General features: G+C 44.8%; 1 protein-coding gene across 3 annotated transcripts in view; it reads left to right on the top strand.

Annotated features, from left to right (window-relative positions):
* mgll (monoglyceride lipase) overlaps positions 1–20,057 on the top strand; it is a 103,068-nt gene that overhangs the window by 23,504 nt on the left and 59,507 nt on the right. For all 3 annotated transcript variants that reach the window (XM_043707591.2, XM_043707593.2, XM_043707596.2), the window contains one exon: positions 121–227. In XM_043707591.2, the coding sequence (XP_043563526.1) occupies positions 121–227 (107 nt within the window). The remainder of the gene's footprint in view (positions 1–120; positions 228–20,057) is intronic.

Raw genomic sequence — 20,057 nt, 5'->3', positions numbered from 1 at the left:
AGGGAAACTTGGCGAGATGGATCAGAAACTGGCTTAATTGCAAAGTTAAAATACATGATGTTCTTTAATTTCGTATATGATGTTCCACTGCTGAGATCTGATCGTCTCCAATTCCTCCAGGGCGTTAGTGATGATCATTCATGGTGCGGGAGAACACAGTGGACGCTATGCGGAAGTCGTTTCAATGCTGACAAAGCAATCCCTATTTGTATTTTCACATGATCACAGTAAGTACTAAAGTTTGGTTTTTAACCTTAGGGCAAAGCTCTGTCAGATTATGTGTTTATATTTTGTAGCATCTTGTGATGGATAATGTCTGGTCATATGGATAAAACCACTGCTGAAAATATTACTGTCAATTTCACCATCTTCCTCAAAATCAGCTTTCTTTATCTGAACTGGTCTGTCACAATAGGAACACAAAATCCCTACAGCGTAGAAGCAAGCCATTCAGCCCATCAAATCCAGATTGCCCCTCTGAAGAGAATCTCAACCCTATACCCTATCTCTCTAACCCTGCATTTCCCGTGGCTAACCCACCTTGACTGCACATCCCTGGACACAATGGGCAATTTAGCATGGCCAATCCACCTAACCTGCACATCTTTGGACCATGGGAGAAAACTGGAGCATCCAGAAGAAACCCACACAGAGAATGTGCAAACTGCACACAGACAGTCGCCTGAGGGTGGAATCAAGCTCTGGCATTGTGAGGTACCAATGCTAACCACTGAGCTGATTTAACAGGGCGGAGTTGACTATTGATAGGATCACTTGGCCAGTAATCCAGAGGGCCAGGTCAATGCTGTGTGAACATTGTTTTGAATCCCATCATAGCACCAGCTGGAATCTGAATTCAATGAATTGAAAATTTGTCTCAGTGACAACTGAGTTGCCAAACGTGACAACTTCTGAGAGATTAATGCAGAATCCTATCTGGTCCATGAATAGCCTTTAGGGAATGAAATCTGCCATCTTCACCCAGTCTGGCCTACATGTGACTCCAGGTCAAAGCCAAGGAGATGACTTTGAACTGACTTCCAAAAGAGCCGAGTAAGCCACTCAGTTCAAAAGCAATTAGAAATGTACAGCCAATGCTATCCCAGTGATACCCACATCCCACAGAAGGATAAGTTAGGAGTTTTCACAAAACCTTACACAATTACGACATTTCATTTGTAGATTTGCTCCATCAAGCACACTGTCCCATTGACTGTTTCTCCTCTACTTCCTTACACTCCAATTCAGCATCTACCCCCACCATTCCCAACATGCTAAAGACCAATTGACTCATCCACTAGAACCTCCTGGGGCTGTGATCCACAAACAGGCCAACTTGGGACAAACTGTTTTGTTTTGTGACTGAGTGTCCAAAAAAGTTGCCCGTGAGGGTGCAGGGTCACCTGTGAGGATATGAAAGCTAACCCGCTAAAGATAATCGGGAACGGGGCATTGCTATAGGGCCCTTAATGTACTCCATTTTTCAAGACCAATTCTCAGTGGAAACCAAGGTACATAAGGAGATATTCAGGCTCTTGACCAAGAGGTTTGATCAATGAAAATGCTTCAAGGACTGCCTTACAGAGATTGCAAAGGCAAAGAGGATGAGGGGTAGAATTCAAGAGTTTAGAGTCCAGGCAGCTCAAGGTATGGCTGTCAGTGTTGGAATGATGAAAATCTGGGATGGATGGGGAGGAGGCAGAATACAAGGAGGACAAATTAGAGGAAGAAGCTTGCAATGTTTAAACTGATAAGGGGCAGAAAAAAAGGTAGACAGGAAGAAACGTTACCCCTTGATGGAGGCATCAATGACAGGGCCATCGGTTTACAGTAAGATTCAGAGCAGATGGGAGAAAAAAAACTTTTTCACCCAGAGGTTGGTGAGAATCTGGAGCTCACTGCCTGTAAGGGTGAGAGAGGCAGAAATCCTCATCATCTTTAAGAAGCACTTAGATATACAGTACACTTGTGATGCTAAGGCATACAAGGCTATGGGACAAGTGCTGGGAAATGGGATTAGGATAGTTAAGGGTTGCTTTTCACCAGTGTGGACATGATGGGCTAAAGGGCATGATCTCTATGACCTTCTGACTCTGTGATCTCAGGGTTTTAGATCTAGGGGAGATTATAAGAGTTGGGGGATGGGATGGGGAGAGCTCACGGAGGGAACTGAAACCAATGGTTAGAGTTTGAGGTTGAGATGTTGCCGGACCCAAAGCTGACAAGTAATAAGGCAAGAAGGAAGAGTTTCAAGAGGAAGAGAAAGAGGGAGTCATGTCGAAGTGTTGGATGAGAACACATTGGGGTAGAAGATGGAAGGAAGGGTCTTGATTCTAACTCACTCAGGATTCAGAAAGGACAACAAATGAACAAAATAAATTGCAATGAAAAGAAAAAATAAACAGATAACATCTTGTGACCCTCCAAAGGAAATCACAACTGATTAATTAGCTTTCAAGATTACTCACTGTTGTTATATTGGCAGACAATATGCTAAACTGAGATGAATATCCAGCTGATCCGTTTCCCAGGATTGAGGAAGAAATGTTGTCTCACTCACTGGGAGGCATCACAGTTGATCTTTGAGTACAATAATGGGATCATTTACACAGCTGAACCTTGGCTTGATCCATTGACTCCAACACTGCCCTGCCATTTCTCTCACATCCCTACATTTCCCACCTAGCCTGCACACTGCAGGCAGTTGAGCACCTCCAACCTGTGCATCTTTGACTGTGGGAAGAAACCAGAGCAAACCCACACATGGATGGGTAGAATGTGCAAACTCCACACAAACAGCTGCTTGAGGGTGGAATTGAACCCGGGTCCCTGGCACTATGAGGCAGTAGTGCTAACCACTGAGGCACCATACTCCCTGGGACTGAGATGAGGAGAAATATGTTCATCCAGTGAGTGGGGAGCCTGCAGAATTGAATGCCACGGAAAGCAATTGAGGCCAAAATCTTCAATGATTTGAAAAAGGAGTTAGATATAGTTATAGAGTCGTAGAATTATCCAGTGCAGAAGAGGCTCTTCGGCCCATCAAGTCTGCACCGACAAAAAAAAGCTATCATCTATCTACACTAATGCCACAAGTGTATGGGGAGAAAGTGGGAACAGGGTTATGAATTAGATGATCAGTCATGTTCATACTAAATGGTAAAACAGGCTTGAAGGGCTGAATGGCCTACTGCTGTTCCTATTTGTGATGTTTCTATGGATCTGTACAGTGCAGGCATGTCGATCGGGAAGCTGCTGTTCACTCAGGACCAACTGGCTGCATTGATCACAGATAAGGGGAACAAAGCCTAATGACATTCAGGCAGCACTGTCGTCAGTAGGTCTCTGCAATTCACATAAGCTACTGGTTCTGAAGACGGATGAATGCTTCCACATGAGACTACACAAACAACTGGATGCATCTGTGTAAACATTGGAAAATATCTATAATGTGTGACGTTAACAGAGAGAGGCTGCTAAAACATTTAAGGCAGGAAGTCTGCTGTCTTTAAATAAACATCAGCAGCCATGACAATGTCCATTTATACGGAGATCTGACCGATACGTGACTCCAAACCTACAGCAATGTGATTGACATTGATCCACCCTCTGAAATGGTGAAGCAAGCCAATTAGTTGCATCAAACCATCAACTAGTAAGAATATAAATGCATGGACCACATAGTCCCTACACCCTGACCCGACCAACATGTCAAAGTTCTCCATTGGGCTTATATCCCACTGGCTCAGGTCTGTTCCTTTGGAGAACCCAGCAGGCAGGTTTCCAAGGTGCAGTGAAAAAGAACAGTCCATAAGGCCATAAGAAATATGAATAGGAGTAGACCATTCAGCCCCTCATGCCTGCTGCACCACCAGTAGGATTATGACTGACCCGACATTCTTTACATCCACTTTCTAGTGTTTCCCCCAGAACCTGTGATTCTCAAACTATCTAGCTCAGTCTTAATATCAGACTGGAAGTGTTAACTCCATACCTTTCTCCACAGACGTTGCTCCAGCACTCTCTATGTTTGTGCCACAATTTCTCAGTCAGGAAACAAACCATCTTTCTCAGCCACTGGGGTGCAGGTGATGGGGGGGAGGTAGCACTTTGAGGTCCTGAAGTGGACAATAATGGACCAGTTATAGGCTTTAATTGGTGTCGGGCCAAGGAGATTACCCAAGGACCTCTCGCTCCGAGGTGGTGAGAAGGGTATCCTGGATAAAGTGGACGTGGAGAAGATGTTTCCACTAATAGGAGATACTAGGAACCTGAGGGCACAGCCTTAGAGTGAAGGGTGACCCTTTCGAACTGTGATGAGGAGGAACTTTTTCAGTGAGAGGGTGGCGTATGTGTGGGAATGCATTGCCGCAGAGGGCAGTGGAGGCCAAGTCATTCAGTGTATTTAAGACAGAGATAGATCGGTTCTTGATTGGCGAGGGGATCTAGTGTTACAGGGAGAAAGCAGGAGAATGGGATTGAGAAACATTTAAGCCATGATCAAATGGCGGAACAGACTCATGGAGTCATATAGCATAGAAACAGACCATTTGGTCTAGTCCCATTTGCCAGCACTTGGCCCATATCCCTCCAAATCCTTCCTATTCATATACTCATCCAGATGCCTTTTAAATGTTGTAACTGTACCAGCCTCCACCACTTCCTCTGGCAGCTCATTCCATACATGCACTACCTTCTGTGTGAAAAAGTTGCCTCTCAGGTCCTTTTTAATCTTTCCCCTCTCACCCTAAACCTATGGACTCCCCTACCCTGAGATAAAAACCTTGCCTATTCACCCTATCCATGCCTCTCATGACTTTATAAACCTCTATACAGTCACCCCCTTAGCCTCCTACACTCCAAGAAAACTAGGCCCAGCCTATTCAGTCTCCCCCCATCGCCCAAATCCTCCAATCCCAGCAACACCTTTGTCTGCACCACCTCCTGTTTAACAGCATCCTTCCTAAAGCAGGGAGATCAGAATTGAACATGCAGCATTCTGAAAGTGGCCTTACCAAGTCATTTCCAGCAGCAAAATTACATTCCAATGCACTGACCAATAAAGGCAAGCACTCCAGATGGCACCTTCACTACCCTGTCTATCCTCAATGGGCCAAATGGCCTAATTCTGCTGCTATATCCTCTGGTATTGTGGTCTAAACAGGTGAGTATTTCTCCAGGACCAACTTACCCAATTATTGCCTCTTCTTGTAGAGAGGGGAATATTCTGCCCCTAAAGTGATACAGTACAGGTCGCCAATTGTGCCCTGAGTTATGGATCCTGCTTTGTCAAAAAGCTGTGCCAAGTCTCTCAGTCCTGTTTTTTTCCCTAGACCCTCGTAAACATCTCCTTTTCAACTAGTCAAAGTATTTTCCCCAGGGTAGGGGTGTTCAAAACTGGAGGACATAGATTTAAGGTGAGAGGGGAAAGATTTAATAGGGACCTAAGGGACAACGTTTTCAAACAGAGGATGGGGAATGTATGGAATGAGCTGCCAGAGGAAGTACTGGAGGCCGGTACAATGACAACATTTAAAAGGCATCTGGATAGGTATATGAATAGGAAGGGTTTAGAGGGATATGGGCCAAGTGCTGCATATGGGACTTGATTAATTTAGGATATCTAGTCAGCATGGACAAGTTGGACTGAAGGGTCTGTTTCCGTGCTGTACAGATCTGTGCCTCTATGACTTTATTGATGCAATAGATTTTTTGAAAGTCTGTTGAATCTGCATTCTCTGCACTTTCAAGCAGCATGTTCCACAACTCCCTGAGTTAAAATACAAATCCTCCTCACCATCCGTCTTGTTCTTTTGCAATTTAAAAAATATTATGAAGTGCCAATATGGAACATAGAACATTGAACAGTACAGCAGAGTACAGACCCTTCAGCCCTCGAAGTTGTGCTGGTCTTTTATCCTACTCTAATCTGCATACCCTTCACTTTACTATCATCCCTGTGCCTATCCAAGAGTTGCTTAAATGTCCCTAATGTATTTGACTCTACTACCACTGCTGACAGTGCATTCCACACACCCACCACTCTGACTAAAGAACTTACCCCTGACATCTCCCGTAAATCTCCCTCCAATCACCTTAAAATTATGTCCCTCATTAAAATCATTTCTGCCGTGGGAAAAGGTTTCTGGCTATCCACTCTATCTATGCTTCTCGTCATTCTGTACACCTCTATCGAGTCACCTCTCATCCTTCTTCACTCCAATAAGAAAAGCCCGAGCTCCCTCAACCTTTCTTCATAAGACACGCCCTCCAGTCCAGGCAGCATCCTGGTAAATCTCATGGTAAATCTCCTGGTAAAGGATCTCTCTTTCTTTGGAATAAATGAAGTGTGCTCATATGGAAGATGGATTAGGTTGTACAAATCTTAACTGCTTGTTATATTTTGCTGTCACCAGCAATTCCTGCACACAGTAAACTGAGGGCCACAATACCTCAGGCAAGGGGAGAGGTTGAGAATGAGAGTCCATTAGCCAGTTATGGGAATTGAGTCCACTCTGTTGGTATTAAACTGCATTGTAAGCCAACTTTGCGTGGAACCAAACCCACGCTTTTTGCCTCAGTAGCAGTCTGCCTGCCAACTTGTACACGATTTTCTCAGAAGTGCGGTTCCAGGCTAATGATAGATTTGGAGGACAGAGGCCAAAGGAATTAATCGCTTTCTGAGAAGGGTCGGATGAAAGGATTCGGAGATGCGGTTTTGTTTTTGTCCAGCTGTCCACTCTCTCTGCTCTCACCCCCCCAACTCAGAATTATACAGCACAGCAGGAGGCCATTCAGCCCATTGTAAGAATTCTAGTTCTTTAAAAGCTTTCCAATTAGCCCCTTTGCTCTGCTCTGTTCTCAAGCACATGAGAACAACCCAATTTCTAAGTTCTACTTGGCAATGTATCGGTTTTCCTATTGTTGCTGTTGAGTCAAAATCTTGGACCATGACAGCCATAGCAACACCATGACGACCAGTTACATTTCCTACTGAGCACATGGAGAGTGCAGGAGCCATTTGCAGGAATGGTACCGTGGGTGTGGAATGGTGATAGATTGAAAAAGATTGGGACTGTTCTCGTTGGAAAGAAGAAGGGCTGAGAGGAGATTTGATAGAGTTGAACAGGCTGGACAGAGTAGAGAGAGAGAGGGAAGGGAGGGAGCATGAAATAGAGGGCATGTTTTAAAGTGACGTGCAAATGAAGCAAGGATGAAGTGGGGAAAGTGAGTAGTTTGAGTCTGGAAAGCACTGCCTGGAAATGTGGTAGGGGGCAGGTTCAATCAAGGCATTCAAGATTGGCTGACCATTTACACAGAAGCAGAGTGTAAGGATATGGGGAGAAATCAGGAAACACGCACTCAGTAGTGACTCTGGTTTAACACATCAGTGCAAACACAATGCTCTCCTTACATGCCATAACAATTCTATGATTCTATGAACTGTACTGCGGGTGTACAGTTACACCAGGGACTGCAGACATTCAATGGCAAATTGGACGATAGTCAATAAATTTTGTTGTTTTCAATGATGCCCGTCAGAATAAGTTCATTTTAAATAGCAGTGTTAAAAATTTGACAATAATCATAACAACTTGACGATGCTAGACAAATGTCCCTCCTCCTGTGGCAGAACATTTCTGGGCCCCGTGCTTCAGAGAAAACATAAACATTTTAGCAACAGAATTTGGAAGAAAAACAGAAATTGCTGGAGAAACTCAGCAGGTCTGGCAGCATTGCTGTGCAGAGAGGGAAACAGAGTTAATGTTTCAAGTTACAGCCCTGAAGAATAATCGCTGGACTTGAAACATTAACTTTGTTTTTCTCTCTCCACAGATGCTGCCAGACCTGCTGAGTTTCTCCAGCAATTTCTGTTTTTGTTTCACATTTCCAGTTCTTGCATTTATTTGCCAGGGATGAGCAACCTCACTCACCAGGAAGGGGAGAAAAACTGGATTTTCACCATGGAACAGTGTGGAAGCAGGCCATTCAGCCCATCAAGCCCACACCAACCTTCCAAAAAGCATCCCACATACCCTATATCTCCCACACCTAACTTGCACATTGTTGGACTGTGGAAACCAGAGCACCCAGACACAGGGAGAACTTGCAAACTCCACACAGACAGTGACCTGAGGCTGGGATTGAACCCAGATCCATGGCACTGTGGGGCAGCCATGCTAACCACTGAGACACCATTCTGAGTAGCCAGAGAGAGAGATATGATTCTGGAGAATTATACAATTGTATAGATGAGGCCCTTCAGCCCATCAAGTCTGCTAGCAAAACTACACCACACTCTAGAAAGTGGATCCATAATTAGAGATCATTGGTGATCAATGGCAACAGATCCCGACGGGTGATAAGGAAATAAATTAGCATCCAGTGAGCTGTTGGGATCAGTACTGCTGGATCTGAAGGGAGGATGTAAATTCACTCCATAATTTGAAAGGAGGTTAGACAGGTAATTGCGGATGATGAACCTGACAGGGCTAGGGAACAAAAGGCTGGCACATGGGCTTCGATCTGAACTGCTTTTCAAAGGGGTCTCCTCCTGCGCTGCAATTTTCTGTAATTCTCACCTCCCACTGTGTTAAACCTCTCCAATACAGACAGCAACTTCCAGGCAATCGGGCTTTTGTTTCGCTGGCTCCCTGAAAAAATCCAGAGGAATTTAGCTTCTGAATCAGCTCAGCACAGGGAATGGGCTTCCCTCCAACCTGCAGCCCTCTATTAAAGCCAGCTCCCTGAAAGCACTGATACCCTCTGTGCTTCCAGTCGTTATGATGAATGCAGACACGCAATTAAAGTCTTTTTTTTAAGATTCCCTACAGTATGGAAACATATCCTCAGGCCCAACAAGTCCACACCGATCCCCCAAAGAGTAACCCACCCAGACCCACTCCCCTACCCTACATTTACCCCTGACTAATGCACCTAGTACTATGGGCAATTTCGCATGGCCAATTCACCTGACCTGCACATCTCTGGATTGTGGGAGGAAACCCACGCAGACATAGGGAAAACATGCAAACTCCATACAGACAGTCACCCGAGGGTGCAATCGAACCTGGGTCCCTGGTGCTGTGAGGCAGCAGTGCTAACCATTGAGCCACCGTGCCACTGACAGTGCCATAAATATGTACAGCACGGAAACAGACCTTTCAGTCCAACTCATCCACACTGACCAGATATCCTAAATTAATCTATTCCCATTTGCCAGCATTTGTCTCATATCCTCTAAACCCTTCCTATTCATATACCCATCCAGATGCCTTTTAAAATGTTACAATTGTACCAGCTCCACCACTTCCTCTGGTGCTGTATTCCCTGGAGCGTTGGAGGCTGAGGGGGTGACCTTAAGAGGTGCATAAAACCATGAGGGGCATGGATAGGGTAAATAGACAAGGTCTTTTCTCTGGGGTGGGGGGTCCAAAACTAGAGGGCATAGGTTTAGGGTAGGAGGGGAAAGATTTAAAAGGGACGTAAGGGGTGACTTTTTCATGCAGGGGTGGTGCATGTATGGAATGAGCTCTCACCATAAATCTATGTTTTATAAACATCTACAACGTCACCCCCTCAGCCTCCAATGGTCCAGGGAATACAGCTCCAGCCTATTCAACCCCTCCCTATAGCTCAAACCCTCCAACCCTGGCCATCCACAGTTGTTCAGTTAAGGTGAATTGGCTGTGCTAAATTGCCCATAGTATTCAGGGACGTGTAGGTTGGATGCGAGGTCTTGCACTTTGGAAAAAAGAATACAAGCATGGACTACTTTCTAAACGGTGAGAAAATTCGTAAAGCCAAAGTACAGAGGGATCTGGGAGTGCTAGTTGAGGATTCTCTAAAGGTAAACATGCAGGTTGAGTCCGTGATTAAGAAAGCGAATGCAATGTTGTCAATTATCTCAAGAGGGTTGGAATATAAAAGCACCGTTGTGCTACTGAGACTTTATAAAGCTCTGGTTAGGCCCCATTTGGAGTACTGTGTCCAGTTTTGGTCCCCACACCTCAGGAAGGACATACTGGAACTGGAGCGTGTCCAGCGGAGATTCACACGGATGATCCCTGGAATGGTAGGTCTAACATATGAGGAACGGCTGAGGATCCTGGGATTGTATTCATTGGAGTTTAGAAGATTAAGGGGAGATCTAATAGAAACTTATAAGATAATACATGGCTTGGAGAGGGTGGAGGCTAGGAAATTGTTTCCGTTAGGCGAGGAGACTAGGACCCGTGGACACAGCCTTAGAATTAGAGGGGGTAAATTCAGAACAGAAATGCGGAGACATTTCTTCAGCCAGAGAGTGGTGGGCCTGTGGAATTCATTGCCACAGAGTGCAGTGGAGGCTGGGATGCTAAATGTCTTCAAGGTAGAAATTGATAAATTCTTGATGTCACAAGGAATTAAGGGCTACGGGGAGAATGCGGGTAAGTGGAGTTGAAATGCCCATCAGCCATGATTGAATGGCGGAGTGGACTCGATGGGCCGAATGGCCTTACTTCTGCTCCTATGTCTTATGGTCTTATGGTCTTATTAGTCAGAGGTAAATGTAGAGTAATAGGGTAGGGGAATGGATATGGGTGGGTTACTCTTCAGAGGGTCAGTGTGGACTGGTTGGGCCAATTGGCCTGTTTCCACACCTCAGGGATTCTATGATTCTTTGACTATCCTTATAAATCTTTCCTGAACCTTTTCTGAACCTTTAACAACATCCTTCTTAAAGCACAGAGACTGGAATTGAATGCAACATCCTAAAACTGGCCTTTTTACCTAATCAATGACCTGTACAGCAACATGACCTCCCAATTCCTATACGTAATACACTGACCAATAAAGGCAAGCATACCAAATGTCTTCTTCACTATCCTGTCTACCTATGACTCTACCTTCAAGGTGGCAAATGGAGTTTAATGCATAAAAGTGTGAGGTGATTCACTTTGGAAGGCATAACAGGAATGCAGAGTACTGGGCTAATGGTAAGATTCTTGGTAGTGTAGATGAGCAGAGAGATCACAGAGATCAGTGAAAGTTGCCACCCAGGTTGATAGGGTTGTTGAGAAAGATTATGGTGTGTTAGCTTTTATTGGTAGAGGGATTGAATTTTGGAGCAATGAAGTCATGTTACAGCTGTACAAAACTCTGTGTGGCCGCACTTGGAGTATTGCATACAGTTCTGGCCGCCGCATTATAGGAAGGATGTGGAATCTTTGGAAAGGGTTCAGAGGAGATTTACTAGGATGTTGCCTGGTATGGCAGGAAAGTCTTATAAAGAAAAGCTGAGGGACTTGAGGCTGTTTTCATTAGAGAAAAGAAGGTTGAGAGGCTACTTAATTGAGACATATAAGATAATCAGAGGGTTAGATAGGGTGGACAGTGAGAGCCTTTTTCCTCAGATGGTGATGGCTAGCATGAGGGGACGTAGCTTTAAATTGAGGGGTGATAGATATAGGACAGATGTCAGAAGTAATTTCTTTACTCAGAGAGTAGTAGGGGCATGGAACACACTGCCTGCAACAGTAGTAGACTCGCCAACTTTAAGGGCATTTAAATGGTCATTGGATAAACATATGGATGAGAATGGAATAGTGTAGGTTAGATAGGCTTCAGTTTTGTTTCACAGGTTGGTGCAGCATCGAGGGCTGAAGAACCTGTACTGTGCTGTAATGTTCTATGTTAAGGTGCTGCAATACTCCAGGCAAGTGACAATTATTTCACTTCACTTCAGACTTATGTTAATGGTGGACAGACACTGGAGAAGCAGGAGGTTAGTTACTCAGTGCATGAGTCCTAGTCTTTGACCTGCTCTTGTAGCCACAATATGTAAAGGGCTAATCCAGTCTCTGCTGAGTGGTCTGTGATAGAGTGGAAAACAGATGAAGGTAATTAAAAGAAAGGTTGACAGTGCAGGACCAAAAGAAGTGGCAATGGGTCAAGTAACGGCAGAAACAAAGAAAGGTATGTTTAGGTGAAGTGAGGATGGCAGAACCATGAACAGATCTCATCTGAAACAAAAAAAGTTAGAAGCCAAAACAGGAAAGACAGAGGAGACAAAAACAAATCAACTCAGAGGTTACGGCCTGGAATTGTTAAGCTCAATGTTGAGTTTGGAAGATTGTAAAGTGACTATTCAGCCTTTGGTATGCTTTCCGTTATTGATCAGAGTATTGAGTACAGGATTTGGGAGATCATGTTGCAGCTGTACAGGACGTGGGTTAGGCCACTTTTGGAATACTACGTGCGATTCTGGTCTCCTTCCTAACAGAAGGATGTTGCGAAACTTGAAAGGGTTCAGAAAAGATTTACAAGGATGTTCCTTAAAGTTGTGTGGGTTGATATTAAATCACTGCAGGAGGCCATGCCAGAGCAGTTGGCATGGGAACAGGGTGGTGACTTGGAATAGCAAGTTTAGAATAGTGCCAGGGACTAAATGGGAGTGTTCTGCAAAACAGTTACTCTACATTTCTCATAATGATCGATAACTTGAAGCAAGGAGTTTCAATTCACAATAACCAACTCAAAGGAATTGCACAAGATTCAAGTTAACAAGTTATTTGAAAAAATGGCCCAACGGGCTGAGGAGTGGCAGCTGGAGTTTAATTTAGATAAATGTGAGGTGCTGCATTTTGGGAAAGCAAATCAGAGCAGGACTTACTTCATGGTAAGGTCCTAGGGTGTGTTGCTGAACAAAGAGACCTTGGAATGCAGGTTCATAGCTCCTTGAAAGTGGAGTCACAGGTCGATAGGATAGTGAAGAAGGCGTTTGGTATGCTTTCCTTTATTGGTCAGAGTATTGAGTACAGGAGTTGGGAGGTCATGTTGTGGCTGTACAGGACATTGGTTAGGCCACTTTTGGAATATTACGTGCAATTCTGATCTCCTTCCTAACAGAAGGATGTTGTGAAACTTGAAAGGGTTCAGAAAAGATTTACAAGAATGTTGCCAGAGTTGGAGGATTTAAGCTAAAGGGAGAGGCTGAATAGTCTGGGACTGATTTCCCTTGGAGCATCGGGGGCTGAGGGGTGACCTTAAAATCATGAGGGGCACGGATAGGGTAAATAGACAAAGTCTTTTCTCTGCGGTGGGGGAGTCCAGAACTAGAGGATATAGGTTTAGGGTGAGAGGGGGAAGATATAAAAGAGATCTAAGGGGCAACTTTTTCACACAGTTGGTGGTACGTGTATGGAATGAGCTGCCAGAGGAAGTGGTGGAGGCTGGTACAATTGCAAAATATAAAAGACATCTGGATGGGTATATGAATAGGGAGGGTTGAGAGGGATATGGGCTGGGTGCTGGCAAATGGGACTAGATTAGGTTAGGATATTTGATTGGCATGGACGAGTTGGATTGAAGGATCTGTTTCTGTGCTGTACAGCTCTATGAATTTGACTAATCATTGCCCAACAGTAACTAATATATGTAACAGCAGAAAAGTGAATCCTTATTATTACTTTAACATGCCCATGGAGAGGTATTGAGTCGTTAAAGAAAGCAGTTCCTAGTCAATCTCAGCTTCACATTTCCTCATCTTGCTGAATTGTAATATCAAGTGACTGTTTCCCAGCTGCCAGCTGTAAGATCCACTCTGGTGATTTCTCCTCCAAAGTTTGTTACAGCAAATCTCACAGAGTTTTCAAATTACCAGGGTATAAATCCCTCCAGCATGAGATTATTCTTTGTGCCAAACTGTGCCCAGTAGCTTTCGGTGAAACTGTATTCTCATTGCAGACTGTACCACTTGTATTCTTTACTATCCCTGACAGGCATCTCATCCTCTCTTTCTGCCCCCAAAATCTTGGAGACTCTGAGTCTGTCCACCATAAGTCTTGCTCCCTTTACCATCACGTTCAGGCACAAACATTTGCACCTATGTCTTTGTGAAAGACCCAAGTCTCTATGGTAATCAAGTCTCACAGGTAGAACTTATGACAGATCATGTGACTCTCAGTTGTTCATTGAACGAAAGGGTCAGGCCAAGGCACCTTCAGCAGAAAAAGCCTCATGCCCATATTCGTCACCCAACTGGCTCTTGGTCTTCCTAACGTTCCTTCAGTGTCACTCGGTCAAAATCCCAAAACTCCCTCCCTGAGGGCATTGTGGGTCCAGTTGTGGGACTGGAGTGGTTCAAGAAGGTAGCTCACCCTCACCTTCTCGAGGGGCAACTAGGGATGGGTAATAAATGCCAATCTCAGTAAAAAAAAAAGTAGATTGCTGTATGACCTAGCTGGGATCTTCCTGATGTGTCAGGATGAAGTTATTTTGATATAAAATCCCCGTACTTGATTTGCAACAGAAAAGATACAGACACTGCTGGAGAAATGCAGCAGGTTTGGCTGTATCTGTGGAGAGAAAGCAGAGGTAAAATTTCTGAAATTCACTTCAGAACTGAAGGCGCAATGGACCCGAACTGCTAAGTCCTCTTTCTTTCCACGGACGCTGGGAAAAAGTGAGGACGGCAGATGCTGGACATCAGAGTCGAAAAGTATGGGGCTGGAAAAGCACAGCAGGTCAGGTTCCTGATGAAGGGCTTTTGCCCAAAACGTTGATTTTTCCTGCTTCTCAGATGCTGCTTGACCTGCTGTGCTTTTCCAGCACCACTCTAATCTTGATTCTAGTCTCCATCACTTCTGCCTAGCATCAGGTGAAGGGTTTATGTCCAAAATGTCGATTCTCCTGCCCCTTGGATGCTGCCCGACCTGCTGTGCTTTTCCAGCACCACACTTTTCAACTCCCCACAGATGCGATCAGATCTGCTGAGTTTCTCCAGCAATTTCTGTTTTTGTTTCAGATTTACAGAATCCACAGTTCTTTGGGTTTTTTTTTGTTGTTCGGGGCAGGGGAAGCGGCTCTGGATGGAATGCTCTTCAGACAGTCAATCTGGACCTGGTGGGCCGAATAGCCTGCTTCCACACTGTAGTGATTCTATGGTCAATTCCATTTTGATAGTTCCCAGTTGAAGCTGTCTCCCATCAATCCCCTTAAGGGTGGCACAGTGGCTCAATGGTTAGCATTGCTGCCTCACAGCGCCAGGCACCCAAGTTCAAGTCCACCCTCGGCTGACTATTTATCTGGAGTTTGTATGTTTTCCCTGTGTCTCTCCTCCCACAGTCCAAAGATGGGAGTGTTGCTGAACAAAGTGACCTTGGAGTGCAGGTTCATAGCTCCTTGAAAGTGGAGTCGCAGGTAGATAGGATAGTGAAGAAGGCGTTTGGTATGCTTTCCTTTATTGGTCAGAGTTGTGGTTCAGTTCGCCGAGCTGGGAATTTGTGTTGCAAACGTTTCGTCCCCAGTCTAGGTGACATCCTCAGTGCATGGGAGCCTCCTGTGAAGCGCTTCTGTGATCTTTCCTCCGGCATTTGTAGTGGTTTGAATCTGTCGCTTCCGGTTGTCAGTTTCAGCTGTCCACTGCAGTGGCCGGTATATTGGTCCAGGTTGATGTGCTTATTGATTGAATCTGTGGATGAGTGCCATGCCTCTAGGAATTCCCTGGCTGCTCTCTGTTTGGCTTGTCTGATAATAGTAGTGTTGTCCCAGTCGAACACATGTTGCTTGTCATCTGAGTGTGTGGCTACGAAGGATAGCTGGTCGTGTCGTTTCGTGGCTAGTTGGTGTTCATGGATGCAGATCGTTAGCTGTCTTCCTGTTTGTCCTATGTAGTGTTTTGTGCAGTCCTTGCATGGGATTTTATACACTACATTGGTTTTGCTCATGCTGGGTATTGGGTCCTTCGTTCTGGTGAGTTGTTGTCTGAGAGTGGCTGTTGGTTTGTGTGCTGTTATGAGTCCTAGTGGTCGCAGTAGTCTAGCTGTCAGTTCAGAAATGTTTTTGATGTGTGGTAGTGTGGCTAGTCCTTTGGGTTGCGGCATGTCTTCATTCCGTTGTCTTTCCCTTAAGCATCTGTTGATGAAATTGCGCGGGTATCCGTTTTTGGTGAATACCTTGTATAGGTGTTCTTCTTCCTCTTTTTGCAGTTCTGGTGTACTGCAGTATGTTGTGGCCCTTTTGAACAGTGTCTTGATGCAACTTCTTTTGTGTGTGTTGGGGTGGTTGCTTTCGTAGTTTAGGACTTGGTCTGCATGTGTGGCTTTCCTGTATACCTTTGTGGTGAATTCTCCGTTTGGTGTTCTCTGTACCATCACGTCTAGGAATGGGAGTTGGTTGTCCTTTTCTTCTTCTCTCGTGAATCGGATTCCTACGAGTGTGGCGTTGATGATCCGGTGTGTTTTTTCTATTTCCGTATTTTTAATGATTACAAACGTGTCATCGACATATCTGACCCAGAGTTTGGGTTGAATTTGCGGTAAGACTGTTTGCTCTAACCTTTGCATTACCGCTTCTGCTATGAGTTCAGAGATGGGTGAGCCCATGGGTGTGCCGTTGATTTGTTCATATGTTTGGTTGTTGAATGTGAAGTGTGTTGTGAGGCACAGGTCCAGTAGTTTGAGTATGCAGTCTTTGTTGATAGGTTCCCTGTCTTGTTGTCTGTTCTGTATGTCCAGCAGGTTGGCTATTGTTTCTCTGGCTAGGGTTTTGTCGATAGAGGTGAACAGTGCCGTTACATCGAATGAGACCATAGTTTCTTCCTTGTCTATGTGTATATTTCTGATGTCCAAGAATTCCTGTGTTGACTGTAGAGTGTCTGGATCCGCTGATCAGGTGTTTCAGTTTCTGCTGTAGTTCTTTAGCCAGTTTGTGTGATGGTATCCCTGGTAGTGATACTATGGGTCTGAGTGGGGTGTCTAGTTTGTGCACTTTAGGTAGTCCGTAGAATCTGGGGGTGTTGTTGCTTTCAGGTTTCATTCTCTTAGGTCAAACCTGGTGATCTGTCCGTTTGTTTGTAGGTTCCTCAGTGGGTTTATCCTATTGGTGAGCTGTGGGGTGGGGTCAAACTCCCTCTTTTGGTAGGTGTTGGTACCTGCAAGTAGTTGTTGTGCTTTTTGGATGTACTCTGCTTTGTCCAGGATGACCGTCATTCTGCCTTTGTCTGCTGGTAGTATGATTATGTCCTTATCGTTTCTTAATGCTTTTAGTGCTTCCCTCTCCTTGGTGTTGAGATTATGTGTTTGTCTTTTCCTTGTTATCAGAGGTACGATACTTTGTCTCACTGTTTGTTGTGTCTCTTCTGTCAGTCCATTGTTGCTGAGTGTGCATTCTAGTGCTGCTAGGAAGTCTGCTGTCTTGGCGTCCCTGTGGTTGTAGTTGAGTCCCTTGGCCAGTATTGTTCTTCCCGTGTCTGTGAGCTGTCTGTGGGAGAGGTTTCTAACCCACGAGTGTCTAACTCACAGGAGGCTCCCAAACACTGAGGATGTCACCTAGACAGGGGACGAAACATCTGCAACACAAATTCCCAGCTCGGCGAACAGAACCACAACAACGAGCACCTGAGCTACAAATCTTCTCCCAAACATTGGTCAGAGTATTGAGTACAGGAGTTGGGAGGTCATGTTGCGGCTGTACAGGACATTGGTTAGGCCACTTTGGAATATTGCGTGTAATTCTGGTCTCCTTCCTATCAGAAAGATGTTGTGAAACTTGAAAGGGTTCAGAAAGGATTTACAAGGATGTTGCCAGGGTTGGAGGATCTGAGCTACAGGGAGAGGCTGAACAGGCTGGGGCTGTTTTCCCTGGAGCGTCGGAGGCTGAGGGGTGACCTTATAGAGGTTTACAAAATTATGAGGGGCATGGATAGAATAAATAGACAAAGTCTTTTCCCTGGGGTGGGGGGGGGGGGGGGGGGCGTCCAGAACTAGAGGGGCATAGGTTTAGGGTGAGAGGGGAAAGATATAAAAGAGACCTAAGGGGCAACTTTTTCACGCAGAGGGTGGTACGTGTATGGAATGAGCTGCCAGAGGATGTGGAGGTGGCAACATTTAAGAGGAATTTGGATGGGTATATGAATAGGAAGGGTTTGGAGGGATATGGGCCAGATGCTGGCAGGTGGGACTAGATTGGGTTGGGATATCTGGTCAGCATGGACAGGTTGGACCGAAGGAAAGCATGCCAAATGCCTTCTTCACTATCCTATCTACCTGCAATTCCACTTTCAAGGAACTATGAATATGCACTCCAAGATCTTTGTTCAGCAACACTCCCTAGGACCTTACCATTAAGTGTATAAGTCCTGCTAAGATTTGCTTTCCCAAAATGCAGCACCTCGCATTTATCTGAATTAAACTCCATCTGCCACTTCTCAGCCCATTGGCCCACCTGGTCAAGATCCTATTGTAATCTGAGGTAACCCTCTTCGCTGTCCACTACACCTCCAATTTTGGTGTCATCTGCAAACTTACTAACTGTACCTCTTATGCTCGCATCCAAATCATTTATGTAAATGACAAAAAGTAGAGGGCCCAGCACTGATCCTTGTGGCACTCCACTGGTCACAGGCCTCCAGTCTGAAAAACAACCCTCCACCACCACCCTCTGTCTTCTACCTTTGAGCCAGTTGTGTATCCAAATGGCTAGTTCTCCCTGTATTCCATGAGATCTAGCCTTGCTAATCAGTCTCCCATGGGGAACCTTGTCGAACGCCTTACTGAAGTCCATATAGATCACATCTACTGCTCTGCCCTCATCAATCTTCTTTGTTACTTCTTCAAAAAACTTAATCAAGTTTGTGAGACATGATTTCCCACGCAAAAAGCCATGTTGACTATCCCTAATCAGTCCTTGCCTTTCCAAATACATGTACATCCTGTCTCTCAGGATTCCCTCCAACAACTTACCCACCACCGACGTCAGGCTCACTGGTCTATAGTTCCCTGGCTTGTCTTTACCACCCTTCTTAAACAGTGGCACCACGTTTGCCAACCTCCAGTAGTCCGGCACCTCACCTGTGACTATCGATGATACAAATACCTCAGCAAGAGGCCCAGCGATCACTTCTCTAGCTTCCCACAGAGTTCTCGGGTACACCTGATCAGGTCCTGGGGATTTATCCACCTTTACCCGTTTCAAGACATCCAGCACTTCCTCCTCTGTAATCTGGACATTTTGCAAAATGTCACCATCTATTTCCCTACAGTCTATATCTTCCATATCCTATTCCATAGTAAATACTGATGCAAAATATTCATTTAGTATCTCCCCCATTTTCTGTGGCTCCACACAAAGGCCTCCTTGCTGATCTTTGAGGGGCCCTATTCTCTCCCTAGTTACCCTTTTGTCCTTAATATATTTGTAAAAACCCTTTGGATTCTCCTTAATTCTATTGCCAAAGCTATCTCATGTCCCCATTTCGCCCTCCTGATTTCCCTCTTAAGTATACTCCTACTTTCTTTATACTCTTCTAAGGATTCATTCGATCTATCTTGTCTATAACTTATACATGCTTCCTTCTTTTTCTTAACCAAACTCTCAATTTCTTTAGTCATCCAGCATTCCCTATACCTACCAGCCTTCCCTTTCACTCTGACAGGAATATACTTTCTCTGGATTCTTGTTATCTCATTTCTGAAGGCTTCCCATTTTCCAGCCATCCCTTTACCTGCGAACATCTGCCTCCAATCAGCTTTCGAAAGTTCTTGCCTAATACCGTCAAAATTGACCTTTCTCCAATTTAGAACTTCAACTTTTAGATCTGATCTATCCTTTTCCATCACTATTTTAAAACTAATAGAATTCTGGTTACTAGCCCCAAAGTGCTCCCCCACTGCCACCTCAGTCACCTGCCCTGCCTTATTTCCCAAGAGTAGGTCAAGTTTTGCACCTTCTCTAGTAGGTACATCCACATACTGAATCAGAAATTTGTCTTGTACACACTTAAGAAATTCCTCTCCATCTAAATCTTTAACACTATGGCAGTCCCAGTCGATGATTGGAAAGTTAAAATCCCCTACCATAACCACCCTATTATTCTTACAGATAGCTGAGATTTCCTTACACGTTTGTTTCTCAATTTCCCTCTGACTATTAGGGGGTCTATAATACAATCCCAATAAGGTGATCATCCCTTTCTTATTTCTCAATTCCACCCAAATAACTTCCCTGGATGTATTTCTGGGAATATCCTCCCTCAGCACAGCTGTAATGCTGTCCCTTATCAAAAACACCACTCC

This window comes from Chiloscyllium plagiosum, unplaced genomic scaffold (assembly GCF_037043375.1).
Source record: "Chiloscyllium plagiosum isolate Xiang-an unplaced genomic scaffold, Cpla_swu_hap1 HiC_scaffold_14, whole genome shotgun sequence".
NCBI classification, from domain to species: Eukaryota; Metazoa; Chordata; class Chondrichthyes; order Orectolobiformes; family Hemiscylliidae; genus Chiloscyllium; species Chiloscyllium plagiosum.
The sequence above is the reverse complement of the archived record's forward strand: the minus strand, read 5'-3'. Positions and strand labels throughout refer to the sequence as shown.